The 26,041-nt window shown below is 39.9% G+C and overlaps 1 protein-coding gene across 1 annotated transcript in view; it reads left to right on the top strand.

Moving 5' to 3' along the window:
- The first annotated feature begins 11,368 nt into the window (after window positions 1-11,368).
- Window positions 11,369-26,041, top strand: part of lmbrd1 (LMBR1 domain containing 1) — a 93,155-nt gene continuing 78,482 nt past the window's right edge. The window contains exons 1-2 of the mRNA XM_039737929.1: window positions 11,369-11,486; window positions 17,157-17,333. Of these exons, the coding sequence (XP_039593863.1) occupies window positions 11,409-11,486; window positions 17,157-17,333 (255 nt within the window). The 5' untranslated portion in view covers window positions 11,369-11,408. The remainder of the gene's footprint in view (window positions 11,487-17,156; window positions 17,334-26,041) is intronic.

Here is a 26,041-nt window from a genome sequence, read left to right as displayed (position 1 = left end):
TGTTTTTCTTCACAATCACAGTATGTATTCATTTGTCAAATTAGTTGTGTTCGAAATTGAAGCATATATTTTATAGTTTAAAAAGCAAAAAGCTGGCTTTTATGTGTTATACTAGCTGTCCCCTGAAGCTGCACCCACGTAGTAATGAAACAGGACAAACTTTAAAAATCAATAAAAAAAATTTTAAAATGTAATAATTTGCATTGAGAAGTCATAGTGATAGCTTTCATATCCAAAGGCCTCTTGATATACAATATTTTGGGTTTGTTATCAGGGATGAGAATGTAGTGTAAAGACTCTAGGGGTCGCTGTCACCCCTTTTAACCCAACAGACAGATGCTCAGGACCCAAGGTAAAAGCACTGAGAAGTTTTCTTATAATTTTCTACTAAATAATAGTGCCCTAAGCACGACAGCCACCAATAAACAGGCCCCAGTCTGTCAGGATTGGTAATAGGATTTCAGCCACTATTATCACAAACACAGGCACCCCACAAGGATGCGTCCTCAGCCCCATCCTCTGCACGCTGTTCACCCATGACTGTGATGTCTCCCACAAAGATAACATCATCCTAAAGTTCACAGACGACACCGCAGTGATAGGACGCATCACTGGTGGGGATGAGGCAGCCTACAGGAGGGAGGTGGCCAGTCTGGTGTCATGGTGTGAGGACAACAACCTCACCCACAACACAGACAAGACGAAGGAGATGATAGTGGACATGAGGAAGGAGAGGAGACGTCACCGGCCACTGTTCATCTGAGGGCTTGAAGTGGAGAGGGTGAGCAGCATTAAATACCTGGGCGTCTACATCAGTGAGGACCTCACTTGGTCACTTAACACCACACAGCTGATCAAGAGGGCTCAGCAGTGGCTGTACTTTCTGAGGAGGCTGAGGAAGTTTGATATGTTGACTAAGATTCTCAGCAACTTTTACAGCTGCCTTGTTGAGAGCATCTTGACCAGCTGCATCACCTTGTGGTACGACAACACTACTGCTATGGACCACAAACGCCTGCAGAGAGTGGTAAAGACTGCTGAGAAGATCACCAGGACCCCACTGCCCTCTCTAGAGCATCTACAACTGTAGAGTCCGAAGGAGAACTGCCTCGACTCACCCCCAACACAAACTGTTCACACTTCTACCCTTAGGCAGGACGTACAGAAGTATGAAATGCAGGACTTCCAGGCTAAAGAACTCTTTCTTTCCCAAGGCCATTAGACTCCTAAACAACTGACTGGAGTTTATAACCGTGGTCCACCTCATTCTATCTACCTCACACAACTGTATTGGACTTGTTCATCACACACCTACCTGCACATTACACTTTATACTTCTATTCTGTTTTTATACTTTATGCTGCCTTTGTTACTTATTAACTGTTTGCTACTTATTATTTATGTTTATCTTTATACGTTGGTTTGTTAACCATTGGCTTTGGGGTGGACAGCAAAGAAAGAATTTCATTGTACAGGGTGTGGTAGATAGGAGGCGCTCTCGCTCCCTTGAACCACTGTCCACAACTCCAGACACCAGGTAAAAGTCCTCAGATTGACTTTATTTAATCGCCACAGTGCATACAGCACCCTCTCCTCCACAATACTCATATAATAAACACAAATACTACACAATAAATCAATCCTCCACTCCCAGACGCGTTGCCACCCTTCCACCCAGCTCAGCTCGCCGTCTGGGAGCTCCCACAGTCCTTTTATACTCCCTGACCCGGAAGTGTTCCTAGCCAACAGTCCACAAGTCCTTATTCCTTCCGGGTCAGGGTAAATAGTACTTTTTTTTCAACCCGGAAGCCCGTTGCTCTTCCTATGACGAACTTCCGGGTCATAGGACACGAAGAACTCTTCGGTCCTCCCTGCAGCTCCCTCTCGTGGCCCCCATGGCATCCAGCAGGGCAGTGCATAAAAACTCCATTGTCCATGATGCACTGCTGGTCTTCTGGGGACCTCCATGCTGCAAGGAGGGCTCCACCTGGCGGCTTGGGGGTATTGGCCGGGATAAACGGCCGGCCATCATCCACAAGGGAAACGTGTTTCCTTACTGTGCACATGACAATAAACTTTGAACTTCAACTTAAACAGGCAAGTAATAAGCACAATAACCATACAATTCTCTTTCTATCTCCTCCATACATCCCAGCAATCTTTGTCCACCTCCACCTGACTCTGGCTGCTTTTTTGGGTCTTCAGCTGTCCTTTATATCGTCCTTGACCTGGAAATACTTCTGTTCTTCCTCCCATGTGACTTGCTAGCACTTCCGGGTTACATGGAGAACTCAAGTTCTTTAGTCAGCCCTGAAGTACTTTGGGCTTCCTGTCTGTGTGATCCATTAGTACTTCTGGACTATAGGGAAAGTATGACTCCCCAGGTCCTTCGACAGCTCCCCCTGGCAGCACCCATGGCACCCAACAGGGCTGAGAAACTGAACTCCAAATCCCAGGATGCCAGGATTTACAAACCATAACGGTCCCTACTCTGTTTTGTTTATCTTTTTGGTATCTTGATGTCTGTAACTTACCCTCCTCTGTTGTTTCTCTTCTCGGTATCTTGATGTGGCACTGGATACAACTTCTCTACTGACAAGCCATTCTCCTGCATAAGGAAAAGACAACATAAGAACACTGTGAGCCTTGGAATCAACAGATAGAAAGATTCTGTCATCAGAATTCCTAAGATGGGTTGGGTGGCTAGTTGGAAGAGGTCTCCAAGACTCTGGCTGTGAGTTTATTTTTGACTTTCATTTTTACAATTGATCGTGGACCCTCCAATTGACTGTGCTGACTGGAATTTTTGGTTTCCTCTCATCCTTTGTCAACTGGCCATAGTTCAACGATTCATTTAATTGACAGGTATTGTTGGCTTCAATTTATGATAATGAATTTCAGAAAGCTTTCTTTTCCTGTGTGTTTAAACAAATCTGTGTCTTTATGTCTTTATCATTTTGTAATCTGTAAAATTTATACTTGCATTTTACCTGAGTACTTGTGGCAACACTCTGTCCTGGCTCTCAGTGAAGAATACTATACAAGAATAAACTGAAATGAATTGTCCTAGGCAAGTTTTCATTTCATTTTTCAATTAAGGTCATGCAATCTGTACCTTAGGAAATTAACCATCTGGGAACTGTCATCTCGGAGTGGATAGTGTAGGGGAAACCACTAGGAAAGGGAAGAAGACTCCCAGAAGGCCTTTTCTGCTGCCTTTTCAGGAAAGACCAGTGGGGCAGAAGGGTTTTGAAGATGTGCTTTACATTCTGTCTATTAAACAGAACTAGCCAACCCGCGCCGTATCATACGCCGCATAATCAGGCCGCTTTTTAAATGATTTTTAAGCACAGAGGAAAAAATAAACATTTGAAAAATCCGTAATTTAATAAACCACCAAGAAAAGTAACATTGCAACAATGCACGCTACGAACCAACATACAATTGTCCGTGACTGAAAACCGGAGGAGCGCCGTCGCACTTTCTTTTTCCAAAGCGCTGCCCGCTTATGTGCCCGCCCCCAACTCCCTACCTGAGTCGCTTTCGTCTGTGTACAGTCCACACGCACCTGTGAGTCACGTTGACTGTTAATTTTCCAAACACCGCCTTAGTCGGTTTCCACGTTGATTTTCCATTGTTTTTTGCGGTTCCGGCTGCTTTTTTTTATATATAATCCACCAAGTCACCCGACCATGGGGGGCTTTACAAAGGGCGGGGACGTAATCAGTGTGAGCGTATGACACGCACGTACTGGGAATTTCTCGTTCGTGGGGAACAATTGGAAGCCACGGTCTCCATCACGAATGGGGTTAAATGGCTTACTCACGCCGGGTAGACACACGTTGATCCATTCAGTGTAGCGTGCGTGCAGTACCGGGCATACAAATGCATCACAGACCTGTTAATGCTCAATCTCACGTGGCTGAAAGCCACTTGTCCCTCTAAGAATTTGGACGCCGACCGCTGTTGGGTCGTGTAACTATTTAGCAGGCTCGTTCGTTTTTGGAAATAACCAGCCAAATCGCTCCACCAACTAAGAACTGCCATGCACCACCACCCACAGAATTGAGAAAGAGCTATCAATCTGTCAATCCTGTCCGTGTCCGGGCCGGGTAAGGTTTCCTGTGTTGAGTCAAATGAAGCGAAAGGCTCCACACCTGGTGGTGCCCTTCCGTCAATTCCTTTAAGTTTCAGCTTTGTAACCATATTCCCCCTTGAACCCAAAGACTTTGGTTACCCGGTTGGCTGCCCGGCAGGTCATGGGAATGACACCGCCGGATCGCCTGTTGCGGGGCCTGCATTGGCGAAGCAGGTGAGACGGTAATGAAACAGAGGCACAGGGCTTATTGGTTTTTAAAGACTGCTTCCTTCATTGGGTTTTAACCAATGCACGGAACGAACCAACACACAATCGTCCGTGCGGCGCTCAGGGTGGAACGGGAGGAGAGGAGAAGGACATCCACTCCGCTCCCTACATCATGCTAGTCTGCTGATTTCTCGTTCAGTATGCACTGCCCGCTCATGTGCCCACCCCCAACTCGTCACTCAAGTCGTTGTCGTCTTTGTACAGTCCAGATGCACCTGTGACTCACGTAGACTTTTCATTGCTCTGTGCGGTTTTGGCTGCCTTTCTATATATAATCCACCAAGACACCCGACCACGGTGGGAGGGCGGTGTGTACAAAGTGCAGGAGTATCTAAGAAGATGCATGTTTGTCGCGGATGCGAATTGCTGTATGTAGCGTGTAAAACAGTTTGCCATAGTGCACACGGTCGTGCGTCGTAACCGAAAACTCGTTTTTTAAAGACTGCTCACTTCATTGTGTTTTAACCTCAGTTGTAAAGGAACGTTTTAAGGATCCCATGGCATACCCCTCGCAAACAGTTTTACACGCGCATATGGCGATTCACCTCCGCGAGAAACATGCCTCTATTAACAGTCAACGTGGGTCGGAGCTGCATGTGACCTCTACGACAGACAAATATAAATGATGCAGGTTTTTCTGTGTCGTCGCGTCCGAGTTGGTGGGCGTGGCTCTGTGAGTTGTCGTCGTATCCAATGGTCTTGGAGTTGGTGGCCGTGGCTCCTTCCTGCGTGCGCCATAGGTGTCTCACTTGTCAGCGGCTTAGTGAATCCACGCCCCTTCCGGCGTGCTTTCCATGGTTGTCTTGCCTTAGTGAATTATATATATAGATGGTTTTGCCGTTGCCTACAAGGATCCACATACTCTGTTATTCTTATAAACTCTTGTAGGGCATGCTAACAATACATTACTGTGGACTAATTATTGTGGAATGGTCTTCCTGCTTCTATAAGAGATGCCCCTTCGGCCTCAGCTTTCAAATCTCACTACTTCAGTTTAGCACACCCTGACTAGAGCTGCTGATTAACTGTACAGACTGCATCTCTGTTGTAAGCCATTAGCACTAAAACATAAGTAACATGATAGTTATAATTTGTTACTAACCCACACCTATTCTATTTCTGTTCTCGGTACTCAAATGTGGCAATTGGTGCCACGGACCACCTGCCAAGTTGTTTGCCTGCCTGTGGTAACGTCATCCCTGATGGAGGATCACAGGAATCATGGGAAAAAGGGGTCCTTTCATCGGATTGGCTGGCCGAGCAACGTTTCAGCCATGAAATGGCCAAATGGGGAGGCATATCCAAATCTTATTATGTGATATCATCTACTGTTAAATTCTGCTCCGTACTTCTAAAATTTTTATTTTTATGCTGTATTGAGGATTGTTCTGTTCTGTGTATTGTATTGTAGTGACCCCCTTCTTTTGACACCCACTGCACGCCCAACCTACCTGGAAATGGGTCTCTCTTTGAACTGCCTTTCCCAAGGTTTCTTCCATTTTTCCCTACGAGGTTTTTTTTGGGAGTTTTTCCTTGTCTTCTCAGAGAGTCAAGGCTGGGGGGCTGTCAAAAGGCAGGGCCTGTTAAAGCCCATTGCAGCACTTCCTGTGTGATTTTGGGCTATACAAAAATAAACTGTATTGTATTGTATTGTACTAATAAATGTTTGCCAGCATGGTTATGATTGGAAATTTCTCCCATGAGCTTTTCTGTTGGTTGGCCAAGTGCCCTTTGATGGCAACTTGTTTACCCAGTTCAGGGTCACAGGGAAACAGTGCCTATCATGGGTGTACTGGTTGCAAGGTGAAAGAACCAATATAAGAACCAAAATTACAGACTAACAAACCATAAAACTAAATAAGGTCTGAGACTGGCAAGGATTGGTTTCTAATTAAGAAATTGGGTTGGAACGAAAACCAGAAGTCACTGTGGTCCTCCAGGGCTATGTGGTGTAGCGGGTCCACAGCTCACATCAAAAAGGCCACTTTTTAAATAAATAATCTCCACCTTCGCGGCTTAGAAAGGGGGCGTGGTTGTGTGACTGAAGTGGTTCCCGGGGTGATTGGTGATGCGGGCAGTCCTTGCTTAAGTGCACAGGTGAGGAGTCGTTTGTATCCGTAATTGTTCCCAGGTGTTTTATCTTGGTAGAGTAATATATATTGCTCTACTGTCCGCTATTGTATTATTAATATGTAGCCTTAGAATGCCTAACCTCACAGACTTACCACTGTTTATAATATATAACTTATCCCCACCTTCCCTTCTATATCTATAACCTCAGGCAATTAGATGTAGTAAAAAGACAAGCAGGAGTTAAGTTACACATAAAATAATGTATTACTGATAATATTCATAAATAATAACAAAATGCAAAGTACATTTGAATATTGGCAACCATACAACCTGATAAAATGGTGATGTGTAATTCAGGTGGCACACAGACTTGTAGTTACTTAATGTCTCTAGTTAAGGCATCGTTGGTGCTCAGCTTTCAGCCACATGTCTGTTCAATATGGCTGCTGAGCTGTGCTCTTCATTGTGTTGTCTTCATCATCACAGGTTAGCAAGAGAGATGCTTCTTCCATCATATGTTGGTTAGAGAGAAAGATGCTTCTTCATCATATGTGGGTCAGTCAGAGAGAATGTGGTTGAGCAAGCAGATTTATAGGTTTTCTGTCCAACTCCCTACAGCGAATAGGATATCATGGTACTTGAAGGCCTCTGAGACAAGCCAATTCCAAACAGCCATACCTCAGACCAATGGGTGAAATAGAACATCTTATCTCCTGCCCCCCCAAGACCATATATTACGCTAACCTGGCTTTGTGTGGGGGATGGGGGAAAAGACTTCAGCAAAGAAATGCTCATCAAACTGGTTTAAAACACATCCCCCAAATCCTGTCGTAAAATTACAAAGTCGTAAACATGGGGGGGATAAACAAGAATGCCTCTCACCAAGGTACCACTAAATTACATTGGTTTGCCTAAATTATAAATAAAGACATACAAAACATTTATCAAGTTATATGCAAAATCTTACATCACAACACCAGGATATGCTAATTGCCACATTTGATCCACGTCCCCGTAATAAATAGAAGTGTGAGGTGGCAAGGGAGAGAAAAAGAAATGGAGAAAGAAGAAAAGAAAGAAACAGAGGTTAAGGAGGAAGGCGGCAGGAAGTAGCGAGGAGAAAGCCGGTGCAGATGAGTGAGCGAGTGAGAACAGGCTCGATGCAGCAGAGGCAGCTGGAAGGAGAGCCCCGAGAAAGAGTGTTAGGCTGACAATCGGTGGGGCTGAAGGAAGCGGTCGCTCCAGCTAAGCGATCAAGGAGCTGGAGTGACTGGTGATGAAGACGACTGGCCGTTGAAAGGCAGCAGCAATCGTGGAGGCTTTGGGCTGGTTGAGCCCCAACGTGAGCGCCCTGGCCGCTGGGGAACGAACCCAAGTCTCGGTCCGAATGAAGCCTGACGTAGCCAGGGATCAGAGGGATACCGGGCCTGTATTGAGGGAGCTGCATTTTGCTGGTTGGGCGACTCCCTGTTGCGGGGCTCGGAAGGATATCAGTCGCACTGTGCTTTGGAATTTTTAAAGAGACTGCTTCATGCCATTGTTTTAACCTTGGATTTTAAAGGATCTTTTTGTATTGGATTTTAACCTCCACCCTTTCACCTAATGTATGGATTATTTTTTTAAAGATTTTGAAGCACTGCACTATTTATTTTGAACACCTCGTTTTGATTTTATTGGTTTTAAATAAAAGCACTTTGCACTTTTTGCACCATCCACTTGCTTTGTTGTGCCTCAATGCCTAGCTCATCAGTGACATTACTGACGGTGTAGGGTTCAAGAGCTCCCAGAAGGAAGATGGGAGCATGGAGTGAACCTGCATCGCCAAAGGCTGACATTGCTAACACCAGCTCTGGTGTTTACTCAGAATGGTGCAAAAAGCAAACAGAAAGAATCGAGTAAGTGTGAATTCTGTGGATAACAACAACAATATTTATTTCTATAGCACGTTTTCATACAAATGATGTAGCTCAAGGTGCTTTACAAGATGAGGAAAGAAATAAGAAAAATATATAATTTAATTAGGAAATATTAATTAACAAGGAATAAAGTAAGGTCCGATGGCCAGGAGGACCAAAAAACAAAACAAAAAAACTCCAGAGGGTAGAAGAAAAAAACAAAATCTGCAGGGTTTCTGAGGCCACGAACCCGCCTGGCCAGCACCCCCAGGGCATTCTACCTAACATTAAAGTTCTAAATCAGTCCTCATGGTTTTTAGACTTCACGTGAAAGAATTAGACGATGATAGTCATGTGGACCTCTGGCCTTCAATCCATCAATGTAGGGAATGCACATTGCTTTGATCAGGTGCAGGTGGCGCAGATCGCCACCACAGAAAACCGGAAAAAGAGCAGCAGAGAAAGTAGGGGTTAGTACGGATTTCGGAGCCATGAAAAAAAAAAGATAATTAAATGCATATACAGAATATCAGAGTTACAATAAAATGAAGATGTGAGAAAACCATGTTACAATAATGTAATTTTAGCAGTTTTTTAAAGTGCTCCACCATATTAGCCCGGCATTTCCAGATGAGATTTCCAGATTTGCCAATTCCAGATTTTAGGTGCATAACAGCAGACGGCCACCTCACCACTTCTTTTAAGTTTAGCTCTTGGAATAATAAGCAGACACTCATTTGAAGATCTAAGGTTATGACTTAGACAGAATCCCACTGTTAAAAGGGGTCAGAGGAGAATGGCCAGACTGATTCAAGCTGACAGAAAGGCTATGGTAACTCAGATAACCACTTTGTGCAACTGTGGCGAGCAGAGAAGCATCTGAGAATGCACAACATGTCGAACCTTGAGGCAGATGGGCTACATTGGATTGGCCAATAGGGGGAAGTAGATTGATGGCCGAGGTCTCCAGGACTCTAAACAAATCCAAATCGTATTATGTGATATCATCTACTGTTGAATTCTGCTCTGTGCTTGTAACATTTCTATTGCACCATTATATTGTATTGAGGATTACTTGTGTTTTGTTCTATATATTGTATCGTTATTACCCCCTTTTTTTGACACCCACTGCACGCCCAACCTACCTGAAAATTGGCTTCTCTTTAAACTGCCTTTCCCAAGGTTTCTTTCATTTTTTTCCTACTGGGTATTTTTTTGGGAGTTTTCTTAGAGAGTCAAGGCTGGTTGGGCTGTCAAAAGGCAAGGCATATATAAAGCCATTGCAACACTCCTTTTGTGATTTTTGGGCTATACAGAAATAAATTGTATTGTATTGTACAACTCAGGAAGACCATGTTGGGGTTCCACTCTGGTCAGCCAAGCACAGAAAGCTAAGGATGCAATGGGTACAGGCTCACCAAAACTGGACAACTGAAGACTGTAAAAATGTAGCCTGGTCTTATGAATCTTGATTTTTTCTGAGGCAGGGTCAAAATTTGGCACCAACTGCATGTGTTCATGCACTCAACCTGCCTTGTGTCAACAGGGCCTCAAAAGCGGGGGGCCCTTAGGTGTGGGGCCTGGGTTGGTCATCCCACTTGCCACCTCCAAACGCCGCTCTTGGTGTATATGTGCTATGGCAGGGAATCCCACTAGACAGACAGACAGACAGACAGATAGATAGATAGATAGATAGATAGATAGATAGATAGATAGATAGATAGATAGATAGATAGATAGATAGATAGATACTTTATTAATCCCCAAGGGGAAATTCACATACTCCAGCAGCAGCATACTGATAAAAAAACAAAACAAAAAAAAACCAATATTAAATTAAAGAGTGATAAAAATGCAGGTAAAACAGACAATAACTTTGTATAATGTTAACTTTTAACGTTTAAAGGTGGAATTGAAGAGTCGCATAATGTGGGGGAGGAACGATCTCCTCAGTCTGTCAGTGGAGCAGGACGGTGACAGCAGTCTGTCTCTGAAGCTGCTCCTCTGTCTGGAGATGATCCTGTTCAGTGGATGCAATGGATTCTCCATGATTGACAGGAGCCTGCTCAGCGCCCGTCGCTTTGCCACGGATGCCAAACTGTCCAGTTCCATGTCTACAATAGAGCCTGTCTTACTCACCAGTTTGTCCAGGCGTGAGGCGTCCCTCTTCTTTATGCTGCCTCTCCAGCACACCATCGTGTAGAAGAGAGCACTCGCCACAACCGTCTGGTAGATCATCTGCAGCATCTTATTGCACATATTAAAGGAAGTATAGTCGGCTCTGACCTTTCTTACACAGAGCATCAGTATTGGCAGTCCAGTCCAATTCATCATCCAGCTGCACTCCCAGGTATTTATATGTCTGCACCCTCTGCACACAGTCACCTCTGATGATCACTATGCTGGTTTATTGCTAGCTGTACTTAATCGCTAGTTCCCTACAGCACGGCATCTCATTCATTCATTAATCACACTAGGGTGTCTATTTCAATGTAAAAAAAAAACAAACAAAAAAACGTCCTTGCATCTTTAAGTGTAATGCAAGCAGGATCCAACCTTGGGATCTCATATGAATTCCACAACACCACTACACCAACACCACCCTCCACCTTCCATGGCGCAAATAAATAAATACATTCATACAAACATAAACAAACAAACAAACAAACAAACAAACAAATAAATAAATAAATAAACTGACGGAAATTGAAAGAATGTGCGAAATGCTCGAGCACATATTCGTATCCAGGTGGTTGCGTTAGCCGCCACTCCACGATGATTTTACGTATACGATGTCCCAAGACTTTTAAAATATTCTTTACATATTTTATTAGATCGGCTCCTTGGCCGGTTAATAATCAATCAATCAATCAATCAATCAATCAATCAATCAATCAATCAATCAATCAATCAATCAATCAATCAATCAATCAATCCACTACTAGCCACCCCACTTCCTCTAAGAGCTGCGCAAGACCTAGCTGACGCCTCGCGCCTGTTGTATATAAGCACGCCGACAGTGACGTCATATTCACCACGTGCTCCTCACACTGGGTTTGTTGCAGGAAGTGAAGATGGCGGCGTTAGCTATTGCGTCCTCGTTTTATTCCGAGAGTATCCTCGGGTGGTCAATTTTCGGGATTGTGCTACTGGTAGGTGTTTGTCTCTTCGCGTTTCAAGTCGCTAATTATAGCAAGCGTCTCTTTATAAGTGGATAGCTGGTTTATACGTAGAGGGCAACTTTTACGATGCCGTAACTGATTTCAAAAGCTGCGCGTCTTATTTAATAGTTCTGTGATAGATTTCAAATAATTCTCGGCTAGTAAAGCATTAAACATTTTGTTCAGGAGGTGCTGTATGCGTTTTCATCACCCAGAGTGTTGCATTGTTGTCTCCGTTTTACAGTTGGGGAATGTAAAATGTAAAGTTTTTAAACACAGTCTTTTGCTTACTGGTTCAAATTAATTTTGGTGTTTAATAGGCATACATGAGGCCGCGAATTGCCTAGCACAATGATCGTACACATGTCGACAATGTGGGTCTCATTGCAATTTTCTCGAGCTTCAAGTTGTCTAGAACTGTCCTTTAAACGTGTCATGCTGCCTGATGACAGGTAACAAGTGACGCGGTGGTGTCTTGTGTTTTAGGGGTTTCTGGGACAGAGTGTCATTGCAATCGGGAGACGCATGTCAAAGCATGAAGAAGTAACAAGTTAGAAATGGCGTAACATTCAGGTGCTTTCGGGGACTTCTTTAGTTGATATTCAAGTTGGTATATTTAACATTTTTTGTTACTATATCAAAGAGTCAGTTGTCACATTTTTGTTTAATAAAATATTTAAAAGTAATTCATAGTGAAAAATAACGGATAATGTAATTGACATATGCTAGGCTGCATTTTAACAGCACCTTACATTGTAATGATGTTGTTAAAAGTGAAGCACTGATAGGCTTATGGTGGCCCAATAGCTTTCAAACACACAAGATTTGACTTCAAGTGAAGTGTAAAATGGCATTAGTTGAATTGATGTTAATAGCTGTGGAAGGTCTGTGACTAATTGTAGTATTGTTATAACAAAAAGGTGCCCCCCCCCCCTCCAAAAATAACCAGATTAATCGCCCAACAAATATTTAGTGCAGTGAATGCATTCCCCAGTAATACCACACTACTCGGTTACCTACTAAAAGCAAACTTGTACTGTGTCAGCAATAAAATGAAATTACCAAAACAAAAATAAATATAAGAAAATTAGCAATACAAGTATACAGTCGCATTAGTCCATGAATGAAAAGCACATGCATTAAGTTCCCAGTGTAATTATTAATATTAGTTAAAACAGTAATTTATTAAAACTAAATAATAACTAAGAACTTGAAAAGGAATTGATTTATGTTATAAGAGGAATGCCAAAAGTGACACTCCTTTAAAAGATTTTAATTTAAGCCTTAAAAATACACAGAAGGTAAAAAAAAACAAAAAGGCATCTTTTCAAGCAATACCACCAACTCGGTCTGTTCTTTAGTAATCAGTAGAAGTTGGGACACCTGTGCAAATTATTTGCTTCGACTTGCAAGAGTTACGGTAATTTTACTTTAATTGCTGCAGAACATCTGTAGGTTGTAACATGGTAGTTTTTCCTTGAAGATGGCCCATTTCTAATATATTCTGAAATTTCCTTTTTTCAGCTTTTGCTAACCTAAACCTTGAATTTTAACTTCTGGCAGTTTACTGCTTCCCTTTTCACCATTTTAGGTCATTCATTGCATTTGAATTGATTAAATTTGAAGAAAAACGGAGGTGTTCTAAAACTGTCGATCAGTAGTGTAATCATTTGCAAGTGCATTCCTTTCTGACCAAGAGGCAAATATTTTCCAACATAAAGATTTTAACTGAATATATAATATCCAGAAATTTAAAGGTGATCCGGTGTGGCATCCCTTAACTGGAGCAGCCGAAAGAAGAATAAGATGGACAGAAATTTCCTTTTTTCAATTTTTGCTAACCTTCACTTCAAATTTAAATCTGTTTTTAGGTAATTCGTTGCATTTCAATGGATTCAATTTGAAGAAAACTGGAAAAAACTGAGATGTTTTAAAACTTTTGACCAGTAGTGCATCGTGTGGATGTTTAAATAGTACAGTAGGTGGGATTTCCACAATCCTGCACAGAAGTCCAGACCCTGAATTAAACAGAATATTACTTGTCAAGTAATTTTCTGGGAACTCAAAAAAAAACATTATATAAAGTCATAATATAATTCTCTTTAGGTTTCATGTCCTTTTAATTTATCTTCAAGAGTAACAAAGCATTTTCAGGAGTAGTTGAGTTTTTAATTGTTATATACATGTCCTACAGCTAAGGCTGCAAGATGGGGATGTATATTTGGAGGAGGAGTATTATGATGATTCCAGGCCATTGAGCACTTACGTACTTCTGTATAAATTTGACAGTAAAATTACAGCTCTTTTTTGGATAATGATGATACAAAATAATACCACTGTTAACAATAATATGTTTGTGGAACTTAGCTGGGCATCTGTTGAAATGTCTGTAGAATCAGTTCCATCTGCCAAAAAGATTGGAGTTGCATCTTTCTGTTCTAGATTAACATCCATCTTTTCATTTGTAAAGCAGAGTATTGCTTAAACTTACTCCTTAATACAGTAAATATATAATTTTGCTCAGAATGAGAGTAAATAACTATTCTGCTATTTGAAAATCGTGCATATATGGGTTTGTGTGCACACATGCTTCCTATGTCAAATTTATCACAAAATGTATGTTTTAAAAGAAATTAACTCTGCACATTAACTGTCAAAAGTATAGAAGTGCATCCATTTAGTTTCTAAACCTGCTCCTACCAAGATTTAAGATTGCAAGGAACCAAAGCCTATTTTGGCAGCAGGTGCAATACAGGAACTAAGACTTAATGGAACACTAGTCCATCGCAGAGCTAACTCATTTATAGTGGGCCAAATTAATACTTATATAGTGTACATATTCTTGATTTGGTAGGTAAACTGAAGTGTCAAATGAAAAAGCCATGCCGATATATATGGTATATGCAAACTCTTGAGTAGACAGATTCGCTGAGTTATGAACTGACAACAGGATCTTGGGTCTGTGAAGAAGCAGCTTTGAACCCTATGGAGTTTTTGACATCCTCTGTATCTTTGCATAGAAAAGCCCATTGCGGCATTTCCTGTGTGATTTTGGGCTATACAAAAATAAACTGTATTGTATTGTATTGTATTGTATTTTCTTACCACATGCCCAAGGACATGTAGATTTTGTCTAAGCTTCGGCTAGACTTTGCACCCCAATATCCCAATACTGGGAGATTTTAAATTAAATATATGTAGACGGAATGGTAAATTTTTGCTACTTAAGTTAAACAAAACTAAAAACTAAGAGGATGACTCTGGTTTTCGTGCCACTGTTGACAAACAGCACCTTAGTGACACATGAAGTTTACTATATTTACTGAGGTCAGATCTGCGGTGGACCATAATCCTGTTCATGTTTGAGTTGGGCCTTGTACATCTCAGTTCCGGCATATTATTATTCAACAGTAAAAAGTAACCAGTTTTAATTAGATTAGATTAGATTAGATTAGATTCAACTTTATTGTCATTACACATGTATAAATACAGGGTAACGAGATTCAGTTTAGCATCTAATCAGAAGTGCAAAGAGCAGAAGTGCAATAAATATAGTATGTGCATATTATGTACAGTTAAATACGATATGTACAGTTAAGAGCACAGTGAAGATGGGAATAGATAAATAGATATATATAGATAGATATACAGATGTTCTAAATGCGGATGGCAAATATACAGATGTACAATATACATGTATGTACCTATACATGTATTTGTATATACTATAATACTATAAGTACTATATATAATATATATATATATATATATATATATATATATATACACACACACACACACACACACACAGATGTACAACATACAGGTGTGTTATGTATGTGCAGTAATACTATAAGTACTATTATATATATATATATATATATATATATATATATATATATATATATATATATATATATATATATATATATGATAATGTGTTATGTATGTGCTGTAATACTATGAGTATTGTAATATATACAGATGTACAATATATGATATATGATGTACAATGTACAGGTGTGCTGTGTGTGCACAGGTATGTACAGGTATGTACAAGGAAAGGGAGGAGGAGTAGTGTAGAGGATTAAGTGTGTGTGGATGTGAAGGTTCAACGGGGAACTGAGTTCAGAAGTGTGACCGCTGTGGGGAAGAAGCTGTTCCTAAACCTGCTGGTTTTAGTCGGAAGGCTCCTGTAGCGCCTTCTGGAGGGGAGGAGCTGGAAGAGTTTGTTGGCTGGATGAGAGGAGTCCTTAAGAATGCAACGAGCTCGGCGTAAACATCTCTTCTTGTGAACGTCCTCAATGACCGGAAGTGGAGTCCCTATGATGCGTTGTGCGGTTTTCACCACCCGCTGCAGTGCCTTGCGGTCAGCAACAGAGCAATTCCCATACCAGGCTGTGATACAGTTGGTCAGGATGCTCTCTATCGCACAGTGGTAGAAGTTGCCCAGTATGACAACAGACAGTTGGCTCTTCTTCAGTGTCCTCAAGAAGAAGAGGCGCTGATGGGCCTTCTTGACCAGGCTCGAGGTGTTGTTTGTCCATGACAGGTTCTCCGAAATGTGTGTCCCCAGGAATTTGAAGCTGGAAACCCGTTCGACAGCCATGCCATTGATTTGAATGGGGTAGTGGGTGTCTCCCTTCTTCTTCCTGAAGTCCACAATGAGCTCCTTGGTTTTGGTGGTATTCAGGAGCAGGTTAATTAGAACAAGCTGCAGCACCTACTGCTGTCAGGGTAAGCGATTTTAAGGCATAATAACGTACACAAATGGTGTTTCTTAAAGTGTACCTTCCGAGAGACACATTTAAATGGTATTAGTTTATTTCAGGGCTCAAAAGGCACTCCCTTAAAAGTCTCCCTGTAGTAGGAAACAATCTGACCCCCAGTACCTCTGGGGTGCAAGTTTTTGGGTACAAAAGTAGTTTATTGTCTCTCTGTGATAAATTGAGGTATGTGTTGAATCTTTTGTTGAGTTTTGGCCAAGAGTGTGCAATTGTATAAAGAACAAGCAAAGCACTGAGCTTTATGTATTAGATATAATGTGTTTTTCTGGGACCATAAAAGTGGTGTATCTCTGCCATGTATGTATTGCATTCCCCATCTGTCTCTCCCTTTCTCTGTTTAGGAGTGGGAAATGCCAAAAATACAATATTATAACTCTAATATTTGTACCTCGTATATTGTAAATTGTTTTATTGATAAATTATGGAAGAGACAGATGGAGAGACTGACTTCTGTTGTTAATGACTGGTTTTAATGAGTGTTTTCTGGTAGATGGGATTTTGTTGAGGCTAAGTGAAACCAAAATTAAACAAATTAGTTGAGAGCCAAAGGGTACAGGCCAGTAACCTACAGAAAATCTATAGCTGAAGAATGTGTTGAAATTTGAAAACTGTGTTGACCATCAAAGTAATAGTATTTGTATGAAATAAATGACTGATTTGCTTCATTGATAATTGTTTTATGCATTGGAACATGTTTTGTCACAAAACTTTTTAAAATAGATTTTTTACAGCATAGTGACTTTTAGTTTAGTACATCTTTGCCAAGGGTTCGTTTAATGATATAGGAAGCTCTTACTATTATTATTATTTTTCTGGATACCTGTGTATGCCTTCAAACAGCCTACAATTGATACATATCTTTTTAATTTTTCAGGTAATTTTAGCATTTTGTTGGATTTATATCCGAAAGTATCAGAGTCGTCAAGAAAGTGAAGTGGTTTCCACAATTACGGCCATATGTGCATTGGCTATTGCCTTAATAACCTCAGCTCTTCTTCCAGTGGATATTTTTTTAGTGTCCTACATGAAAAATCCAAATGGAACTTATAAGGTATGAAATAAATATATTGATTTTGAACTGTTAGGTCAGTTTTTCAAGTATAATAGAAAAGTAGTTTACATTTAATAATATGTTACAAAGACCAAGTGTATATTCATTCTTTTTTGACTGAAGTTGGTTGCCCTGCTTTGACAGGCTCACACAGAGCAGGAAGAACCAATGATTTAAGATAGTTTTTTGAGAATCTGCCAAAGGCCATTCCAGCTTTCTTTCTGACCAGCATGTACTTTGGTAATTCTAGACTTTTGGACATGTACTTGAAAAGCAGATGTATGACAGAAGGGAGTTGTAATAAAAATATTTTTAAGAATTAAGTAGTGATGGGCACCTTCATTTGTGACATTTGCTCAGAATTGTATCCTTTATGCTAGTTCCTGATTTTGCACAGATGCCTTTTATTCAGTAACTTTTCAATGAAGGAGAAGTGCAATATTTAGATTTCTTACAACTAAACATTTAATAAGCAGTGTGGTAGGTAATTGCTAATAAAATATTAATAACCATAAAGTGATGCAAACTGTCTTTTCCTGAAATAGTACTTATTTATTAAAGAAAATGTACAGAACAAAGTTTCCATGTTACCCATTTTGTTTAATTTGATTTATAGGTAAACTTCTCATATGCTTGACTTTTTTTTTTTTTTAAATTTAGAGCACCTTAAATGCACATAAAAAATAAAGTCAGTTTTAAGGTGCTGCAATAGTTTGTGCAACTGCCTCATGTTCCCATTATACTGGACTGGAATCCTGTGTCCTATCACTATCCATTTTGGACATAGACTTTAGAACTGTGCAACCTTGAATTCTTTTACAAGGATTTGGCAAAGTTATTGGAAGATTGTAAATGGTGATTAAAATGTGAAGAGTATTAAGTACCTGCCTTGTGAGGAAAAAACTAAGTGCCCTCATCGAGTGAATAACTAACTGGTTATACATTTTTAACTGCAAGTACAGTAGACAGTGACAACAATATTTTTTTCTATATGACGCTTTCATGCAAAGAGGTTGTCATGGCAGCATAGTGGTAGCATTGCTGCCTTGCAATAAGGAGATCAAAGCTCAAGTCCAGAGTGCTTCGTGTGTCGGCAAGCGGTTTGTCCAGGTGCTCAGGTTTCCTCCAAAAAACGTGCAAGTTAGGTGGATTACTAATGTGTGATTATCCCCAGGGGTGTGTGTGTGTCTGTGTGTATTCATCCTTCGATTCACTGATGTCTTGTTTACCAACCTTGTGCTTTCTGGGATAGGTTCCAGCTTCCCCATTACCTTCCTCTGGATGAACGAGTTTGTAAATGGAAGAATGGATTTTCATACAAAGAGTGTAGTTCAAAGTGCTTTAAAATCTTTAAAAGAAAAATGAAAGTTACAAATGTAAATTAAAAAAAATAACTGCTAAAATCCTTAACTGAGGTGATTGTAGATTAAATTATAAGATCACTTAGGCAGTTTTTGATCTTTAATGGTTATAATGGGAAACACCATTGTCTGATTTGAGAGGACAAAACTCCAGCTGGCATGAGTGCTGGAGAAAATAAACCTCTTGGGATTCCAAGACTAAGTAACTGCCCAGTCGTACTTGTCCATTTTACAGTTAGTAATATTCACATATAATGAACTTTATATGGCCATTATAATTTGTCTATGTATGACTCTCCTGTCATTAGGATAATAATCCTCTTCTTGGGTCACGGTATGCTATTGATTTTCTTTTTTTGGGTCTTCAGATTAAATAATACATTAAATTAAATTAAAGAATACATTTTATTTATATAAAATGTTTAATCTAGACAATGAAATTCTGCAGATCTTAAAATAGCAGGGTCTTCTTCATCTAAGGCCACTGAAGAATAGAGTTGGGCCAGGTAGAGTTGGCAAACCAGAAAGAGAAATAAAAATAATGATTAGTACCTGGGTATTTTTAAATTTTGAAAAATAAAGAGTGTCAACAGTTGTAATTCTATGAAATTCTAGACAAATTTCTTAGATTAGGTGTAAAGCTTTCAGATATTTTTTGCTAGTTTCAATCTGTAACAACAGATTTATTACAAGTTAGGGCAAAAGAATCTGTATATATGTACAGTATATTTAATATTCAGTACTCCTTGTTTGATTTATCTCTGTTGATAAAATATTGATTCTTGGTGCCTAAAATGCAAAGGCCACCTCACCAGATCTTTATGCTTCATTCTAGGAACATATAGTAAACCAGTGATTGCAGATATGAGATTATGGAGAGTGATGTCGGTGGACAGGCATTCCAAAATATAGAAAGGTGCAAGATTGATCAAAGCCTTATAGACAGAGTATTTTAAAATCTATAACAAAGGACAAAGGCAGTTTAGTTAACGATACTGATATATTTATAAAATGTCTTCAGAATTTATCATTTTGTTTAAGGTTCTTGCTGCTGCGTGTTGTACAAGCTGCTGTCGATTTATATCTTTTCTTGGCAGCCCTGACAGGAATGCAGTATAGTAGTTTAGTCAGCTAAAAACAAAAGCATGCATTCATTGCAACAGTATAAAGACTGATGTTGTATTGTTTTTAAATGGAAAAAGTAGTCTTTGTAATATGGTTTATGTGCAATTTTAAGTTTAATCTCCAACAAGACCCAGATTTTTTCTTTTTACTTCTGACTTAATTTGCAAGGCAAGATGATCAAGGCTTCCCTAAGATCCTTTTTTTATTTAACCTGCTTCCAGTAATTGGTTTCTGTTTTTTCGTTATTTAGGTTAAAGGGAATTACTGCTCAAACATTCTGTAATACTTGAAAGGCAGTGAATCAGAAGGTTGAGAGCCTTGGGTGCATCTCTTATGATAGATTTATATAGTTTGTGTCATCCGTATTGCTTTGGTAAGTTACCTTATGTTTAGAAATCATCAGTCCTGAAGAGAGTAAATAAAATGGGAATAGTAAAGGGTTTAGAAATTATCCCTGAGGCATACCAAATTTATTATCTTCTATTTGTTAATGTGCAGTGACCAAGGTTTTCAAAGAACTTTCTTCCTGTTTTGTATGATTTTAGAGGCTTAGCACAGCACTTGGAAAGCCAACCCAGTAAAGCAGTTAATGAGATCTATGATATCCAGTAAAGCTCAAGTATAGGCCAGATGACATTTTTCGTCTCAGTTTTAAGCAACAAGTCATTAATTACTTTCAGCAAAGCAGTTTCAGTGCTATGATTTGGTCTGAAATCTGACTGGTTCTTTTCAAGATTTTTTTTCGTAAAATAGTAGGTTAGAGAGCAGTGTAAATTTTACCCAAAATGGAACAATAAAGGTTATTCAGCAAAGTTTATACTACTGTAGTTTTAGAAGGATTTTGGGACAAATGCCAGAATCTGTTAAATAGTTGAGTATGTCTGACACTTCAGTCAGGTACTACTTTGAAAACGCCTGGATCAAGAATACAGAGTGGACAGTTTAAGGTGAAAAATTATTATGCTAAGTTTTAGTACATTTACATTGATCAGTCACAGCATTAGAACCACTGTCAAATGGTGGGATATATTAGGCAGCAAGTGAACAGTCAGTTCTTGAAGGTGATGTGTTGGAAGCAGGAAAAATAGTTCAGCGACTTCGACAAGGGCCAGATTGCGATAGCTAGACAACAGGTTCAGAGCTTCACCGAAAAGACTAGTCTTGTGGGTCACTCCCAGTATGCAGTGGTTAGTGTCTACCAAAAGTGCTCCACACTGCATCGCAGCAGGGGCTGTGTAGTCGCAGATTGTAAAGAGTGTCTATGCTGACCCCATCCACTGCTGAAAGTACCTACAATGGGCATACAAATATCGGAACTGGATCATGGAGCAATGTGGCCTGGTTTGATGAATCGTGTTTTCTTTTAGATCATGTGGGTGACTGGGTGCATGTGTATCATTTACATAGGGAAGAAATGGCAGCAAAATACACTATGAAAAGAAGGCAAACTGGAAGAGGCAGTGTGATACTCTGGGCATCATCCCTTCAAAGCAAGTTGTATACCTTGATGGCAGTGGCCTCTCAGGAGGATAATGCACCATGTCACACTACAAAAATTGTTTAGGATTGGCTTGAGGAACATGACAAAGAGTTCAAGGTGTTGACATGGTCTCCAAATTCCCAAGATCTCAGTCTGATCAAGCAGCTATGAGATGTGCTAGAAAACGAAGTCCGATGCATGGGGTCCCCACCTCTCAACTTACAGGACTTAAAGGATCTGCTGCTAAAGTGATGGTGCTAGATACCTCCGAACACCTTCTGAGGTCTTGTGGGGGTCTATGCATCAGCTTGCATAGATTGTGGCTGATTGGTGTATTTTGCTGAAGAAGTTTAAGTTTGTGTGTTGAAAAGAAGGTAGGTAAAGTAACCCCATTCTAGTGGGCTTCAATATTTAATTACATTTATATAGCCCTTTTTAAAAAAAAAAAACTACTTAAAGCACATTATAGTGGAGAACTACTTTAATTGCCACTAATATGTAGCATCCACCTGGCCATTTTTGCACCAGTACGCTCACCACACATTAACTATTAGGTGATGAAGGAGTAAAAGAGAAAGTCAGTCAGTGAGGAACAGGGGGAATAATAAGGGGGTCAGAATGACCAGGCAGTGGTGGCCAGTTTAGCCAGGACATTGGAAACCTTGTCCTCTTTTTGAAAGATGCCAGGGATCTTGTATGACCATAGAGTGTCAGGACCTTGCTAATACATCTCATCCAAAGGATGGTGCCACTTTTGAGAGTACAGTGTCCCTATCACCACACGTGGGCATTGATTTCTACAAACAGCCCATAGGGTAAGTGACCCCTGAGGTCACACCAACACCTCTTCCAGCAGCAACTTAAACTTTTCCCAGATGGTCTCCCATCTAAGTGCTGGCTAGGCCTACTGTACTCTACTGTACTTTGCTTCAGGTGGATTATCTATTCTGAAGTGCTGGTAGTGTGATTGTGGGCTTTAGTTTCTATTAACACTAATCCATGAATGGGGCGGTCTCCAAGACCCCCAGTCGCAGATTTTCAAATTCTTTCCCTTTCAAGGTAATACGATGGCCGTGAAATTTTCTGACATTTCATTTTGTGTTGTCTTGAAAAATGTGCAGAAATATGCTTCTTAATAGCTTAATGCAAAAAGTAGTTGGGGGTCTCAGAGACCCCCATTCATGGAAACGTAACCATTTTTGTATGAGCGTTTTTGCTTCGTTTTTTTATATTTTATATTTGAATTTTCTATTTAAATTTGTATTTTCTTTGGTTAGATTTTCTTAGTCCTGCCTGAGACATTGCTGGTGTATAGTTTGTTGAGGAGCAAGTCCAGTTGATGTGTTTATGAACAATGAGTCAACGACCAACAAAGAAATTCAATGCAAGTGAAGCCCTGGCTGAAATAATGGAGTTGTCGGATTTCGATACATCGGGCAACTCAAATGAAGAGGACAATGATGATGGAAGTGACACTGTGTCAAGTGATGAGGAAACAAAAATTGATGATGATCATTGTGACATTGAAATGGAGTTATTTTCTGGTGACAGTGACTCGGAGGAGGAAGAGGATGATAACATCAACAAGCGATGAGGAATCTGCTGAAATGATGTTGCATGACGGCAGAATCAAATGGTCGATGAAGAAAACTTTCAACAGAAGAACGCCAAGTTGAAACATTGTCCGTGACAACCGAATGGGAATGCCAGCTTCCGGAGTCCATCCAGAACAAGAAATATCGTTGTCGACTTTTCCTGTGCGAGTTACGTGAATCTTTGACGAAGCCATTGATTGAGCGTCGTTCTGAAATGCAACAAGCACTACGACACAGTCTGAAACGTTCTGTTGAGAGTACTGGAGTTGCTGTTCCACTGAAACAGCCCCGTGGAGATGCAGCAAATGTAGCTAAGAAGCAACGCTATCTCATGTGCCCAAGGGCAAAGGAGAGAAAGATAAAGGCCACTTGCTCCCTGTGCAAACTTCCGGTTTGCCAGGAACATTCAGAGCGTTCCCTTGTGTGTCTGGTCTGCAAACAAGTTGAAGATGAGTGACTGTTCTGTATGCGAATCAGACGTGTAACTGACGTCTTGTTTTAGTGCTACTATGACGGTTATCTTACATTATTTGGTGAACACTAAACACGCATTACTATTACAAAGGTAACATGTAAACCATTGAAAATTTACATCACATTTACTTCATTTCAGAGGTAATAAAAATCCTGAAGTTATTGTATTGCTTTTTAGGCAGATTTAACCAGTTTAAAATGGTCTGCAAGACCCCCCCATTCATGGAAACCTTATAAAAATGGCATGGATGGATGAGGGTTAATTTTTTACTGTTTAAAAAGCAATGCTGCACCATCGCTTAAAGTTTTAGAGAAATACGGCTGTCTGTCAAATTACACTATTGTATTTTTTTCCAGCTATTGAAAATGTGGTGTAGGTGGCTGGTTAAATTCCTCATTTTGGGTTCTGTTTCAGCAAAGGGTTAAGTGGTGACTTCAACAAGGTTTTTATTTTCCAATAATCTATATATCTGTAACTATTCTAATATTGGCTTTCATTTGCATTTTGAGTTATTGTGTTTGTGCATGAGCTAAACTTGTTTTGTGCCTAATGACAAGTTGTCATAGTCTTGCCTTAATGAGGACTTTCATAACCAGACTATTAATGCTAACATAATTGACTCATGCTCTGATACTGTTATATTTTAATAGTGTATTCAGCTTTTTTCCCCCAGAAATAGAGAAGAGCATATATTTGTCTAAAATTTCACTTTTTACTCATTTTATGTAGAGTACTTTGCTCCAGAAGTCCTGAAGATCCATCCATATAAATCTTGGCATACTTGAGACATGCTCTTAATTACATTAAAGAGAAATGGTTTCCCTGCCCAGTGACTCCTATGATAATGAAGTCACAAAGGAGTGAGGTCTACATAATACTATGTTATTCTGCGGTTCTTTGCAACTTAATGAACAGTTTTATACCTTGCACTTAAGAGAGATTTTGGCAGAATAACTACAGTATTGATTACTGTCTGAAATTTTAGTCAGTATGGTTTTTATAGTTGTTTGTTAGTGACTTGGAGCTCTAAAAGTTATTTTAAATCCCTTTTCACACTGACAGACATTGACTAAGTTTATCCAGGGTTTTCTGAAGTTTTTTTGTTGATCATTGCACCACGACCAAGTCTAACCTTGAGCTGATATGTATGTTCACTCAGATAGTATGGGTCATCAATTTGGTCTGTAGTGGGCTGACATGAAACAGGCCTGATTATCAGCATAAAGGTTTAAAAGTGGTGTTTTAAAAGGCATTCTTGATTAATTTTTATATGGCTTACCTTAATTACTTCTGTGATTTTTAGTTGCTTTAATTAAAGAGAGTAATACCTTTTTTTTTTTTTTTAAATTTCTGGAGACTGAATGTTTGATAACATGACATTAACCAGTAAATAAGTTTTTAAAGAGGTACCAAACTCTCATTTTTTGTTACAATCTAAAGATGACCATGTTTTATAGTACATAGTAGTAAATGGGGCAAATACATTTTCATTGTACAGTGGACCCTTGACTTACGAACTCAATTCGTTCGTGAGGGCTGGTTGTACCTCAAGTTGGTTGTAAGTCAAGACTATTTTTCCCATAAGAAATAATGGAAATACCCATAATGCGCTCCGAACCTCCCACAGCAACACTTACTTAACCTTTTCATAATAAAAAAGGGTTGTGTAATGCGCATAATTTACCAAAACACCAATAATTTTTTTAATGTACTAACCAAAAACTTATAAAAAGTGTCTAGCTTACCAGAAACAACAATTTCATACTGTACTCACCATTTAATTTGACATCTTTGGGCTGCAGGAAAGGAGGAGGAGGAGAAAGAAACGGAAGGTGGTTATTGTTTAGAAGGAGCCTCCTTATGTAAATCTTTTTCTTTGTAAAATTGTCGAGATGGTGGATTTCGACATGCTGTACATATTAGCGAGATCGGTCACACAAACACCACTCTCATATTTCCGTACAATTTCCTTCTTCGTTTTGATTGCGATCGCGGTTTCTCAAGTTAATAATGACAGTAGTCGAGCACTCTGTTCAAAGCTGGTCGTGTTGTGAACTGCTGTAATAATACACTCCAAAGCAAGCCGGTGCTGACTCAGCCTGATGACATCGTCATGTGCCGCACCAGCCTACTAGCTAACATCCCTTAACAATCGCTTTCTTTACCTTTGTTACCTTCTCTTCCTTCCTTGGCAATTATGCGTCTTGCTTGCCATAGTCTTAGTGAATTATATATACAGATAAATCACTGCACTGACCGAAATTACGTCCACAAACACATGTATCTGGGCTCCGACTGACGCTTATGAACGCTCTCGGCTGGCTGTTTGCAATCACACAAGCGGATACATGTGACCACATTCGGGTCGTATCGCAAGATGTTGGTCGTAAATCAAAACAAAAATTTTGGTCGTAAATCAAGTTGTTTGCATGTCAGGCCGGTCGTATATCAAGGGTCGACTGTACTATAAAATGTCCCACTTCATATTTTGCAGAAATCAAACTTGCTTTTGAACAGTGTAAAATTTTGTTTGTTTTATTTTTGAACCTGGGCTCTTTGCTGCCAAGAAGTCAATAGGCCATTGATCTAAAATGCTCCGAGACAGCCTCACCATAATGCTCAAAGCAAAAAAAGAGTTTTTGTAATGTAGGTGTCAAATCTGTAGGACTTGG

Source organism: Polypterus senegalus, chromosome 16 (genome assembly GCF_016835505.1).
Source record: "Polypterus senegalus isolate Bchr_013 chromosome 16, ASM1683550v1, whole genome shotgun sequence".
NCBI classification, from domain to species: Eukaryota; Metazoa; Chordata; class Cladistia; order Polypteriformes; family Polypteridae; genus Polypterus; species Polypterus senegalus.
This window is presented reverse-complemented; position numbering and strand designations above follow the sequence as displayed.